The 1,987-nt window shown below is 34.1% G+C and overlaps 1 protein-coding gene across 1 annotated transcript; it reads left to right on the top strand.

Annotated features, from left to right (window-relative positions):
• The first annotated feature begins 310 nt into the window (after window positions 1-310).
• On the top strand, window positions 311-1,550 carry LOC104220647 (defensin-like protein P322). The gene is made up of 2 exons (XM_009771542.2): window positions 311-460; window positions 1,155-1,550. The coding sequence occupies exons 1-2, from the start codon at window positions 397-399 to the stop codon at window positions 1,325-1,327; spliced, it is 237 nt and encodes a 78-aa protein (XP_009769844.1). The 5' UTR covers window positions 311-396; the 3' UTR covers window positions 1,328-1,550.
• The last annotated feature ends 437 nt before the right edge of the window (window positions 1,551-1,987 follow it).

Raw genomic sequence — 1,987 nt, 5'->3', positions numbered from 1 at the left:
GACACTCATTTCAGCAATATTGATTTTTTTTAAAGTTTTGTTTGACTGTTGAAAAAGCTAGTGTATTATCTTCTTCCTCAGTAATTATGTAATCAATTTTTCCATATTTTTTTAACAAAAAAGTCTCATACTTTATGTAATATCAGTTATAACCTCATTACATTATCAAATTAATAAATGAATAAAGAAAAAGGAAAAGATCATTTATTAGTAGTTTGGAACATACAATCAAGAAAAGAGAAAAAATATCTACTACTCCTATATACTACTTTATTTCAAATGGTCAAGAAGTAACAATGTGTCATCCTTCCAAAGATAAGCCTTTATAAAACCACATACCAACCTCAATTAGCTCTCTCACATACCAAACTATCTTAAATAGTTCTGTTTGTGAAAATGGCAAAATCCATGCGCTTCTTTGCCACTGTGTTACTTCTAGCAATGCTTGTCATGGCTACTGGTTCGTCTTCTTCTTCCTTATCAAACTTGTTTCTTTTTTCTTTCTTTTTTTAATTTAAGCATTTTTATATTTGAAATCAATTAGTCTGGCTGGATAAGTCCGTTAAATGGATAATATACTTTCTACTAAAAGATTCTTTATTCACATGACTCCGAGACCTCTCATAAAGAGCTAAAGTTTCCTTGGTCAAAAATTGTGGATATTGTCATACCATAATACTACTCGTTTTGTTTTCTATGCTGGGGGCACATTTTATAAATACTCCCTCAACTCATTTTATTTGTCGTTGATCGGGCACAAAATTTAAGAATATTAAAAAAATTATAATTCTTAACATTCTAAATGAAATGTGTGTAAAACCAGAGACGGATGTAGAATTTTAGTTCTATTGGTTCAATATTTAAAGTTATGAGTTCATATCTACTATTTATTATAATTTTAGAAAATTTTTACACATAAATTTGTACTTCGCATCGAAAGTACTGAGTTCAGTTGAACCCGGTAATTCTATGTTGCATCCGCCCCTGTGTATAACATGCCAAAAAATATCCTTTAAATTTTATAATTTTACACATACCATATCATTTCCTATTATGGGGTGTCATTTAACGTAAAATCAGAATCTACCTTTTATCAAACGTGCATGTATGGACTTAATTAGTAATTACTAACGCTAAGGTGTTTTTACGTACAGAGATGGGACCAATGACAATTGCAGAGGCAAGACGTTGCGAGTCGAAAAGCCAACGTTTTAGGGGACCATGTGTTAGAGAGAAGAACTGTGCCGCCGTCTGTGAGACCGAAGGATTTTCCGGTGGCGACTGTCGTGGACTCCGTCGCCGTTGTTTCTGTACTAGGCCATGCTAAGAATGTTACCATATGTTATATATGTAAAAACTTAATTTGAGAAACTATTGAATAAGCATTATGATTGTTCAAAGATTAACGTGCTAGTTTTGTTACTAATTAAACTAGTCGTGATCTTTGATCGTATGCAATATTGTTGGTAGATTTATTGCGGTTTGTGATTTCTATGATGTAATTTTTGTATTCTGCAACGTTATGGATAAACTATCTTCTTTCCTCTAAATTATTGTGTGTGGTGTTGTGTGGTGTTGATGTAAATTTTGTTATGTTCTATTTAAAAGAAGAAAAGATTGTCGGTGTGTTTGGTATCAAGGCATTATTTTAATTTTTTCCATGTTCGATTAGCTTAAATATTTTGAAAAATATTTTTATCATGAACTCATTTTTCTCAAATTAAAGGAAAATATTTTTCTCGCGCCTACCCCAGTTGTGCCCCATCTCCCTACCCCAACCACCCTCACGCCACCTGCCCTCTACCCCCACCCCACCCCACCCCACCCCAACTCCCTTCGTTTTTTCTACCCCCCATTCCCACTCGCCTTGCCCCAACCCCCCATTCCCACTCGCCTTGCCCCAACCCCCCATTCCCACTCCATAGTATTTGCTTAAATAATACAATATTTTACCCCATCTATTGAGATCATACTGAGTTTGTTGTTA

This window comes from Nicotiana sylvestris, chromosome 11, assembly GCF_000393655.2.
Source record: "Nicotiana sylvestris chromosome 11, ASM39365v2, whole genome shotgun sequence".
Lineage (NCBI taxonomy): Eukaryota > Viridiplantae > Streptophyta > Magnoliopsida > Solanales > Solanaceae > Nicotiana > Nicotiana sylvestris.
Note: the sequence above shows the minus strand (reverse complement) of the source record. Positions and strands in the feature narration are given on the sequence as shown.

Coding starts and splice junctions, on each gene's coding strand:
- LOC104220647 (XM_009771542.2), top strand. CDS start 397: ATGGCAAAATCCATGCGCTTCTTTGCCACTGTGTTACTTCTAGCAATG. Junction 461..1,154: donor AATGCTTGTCATGGCTACTG/GTTCGTCTTCTT, acceptor TTTTACGTACAG/AGATGGGACCAATGACAATT.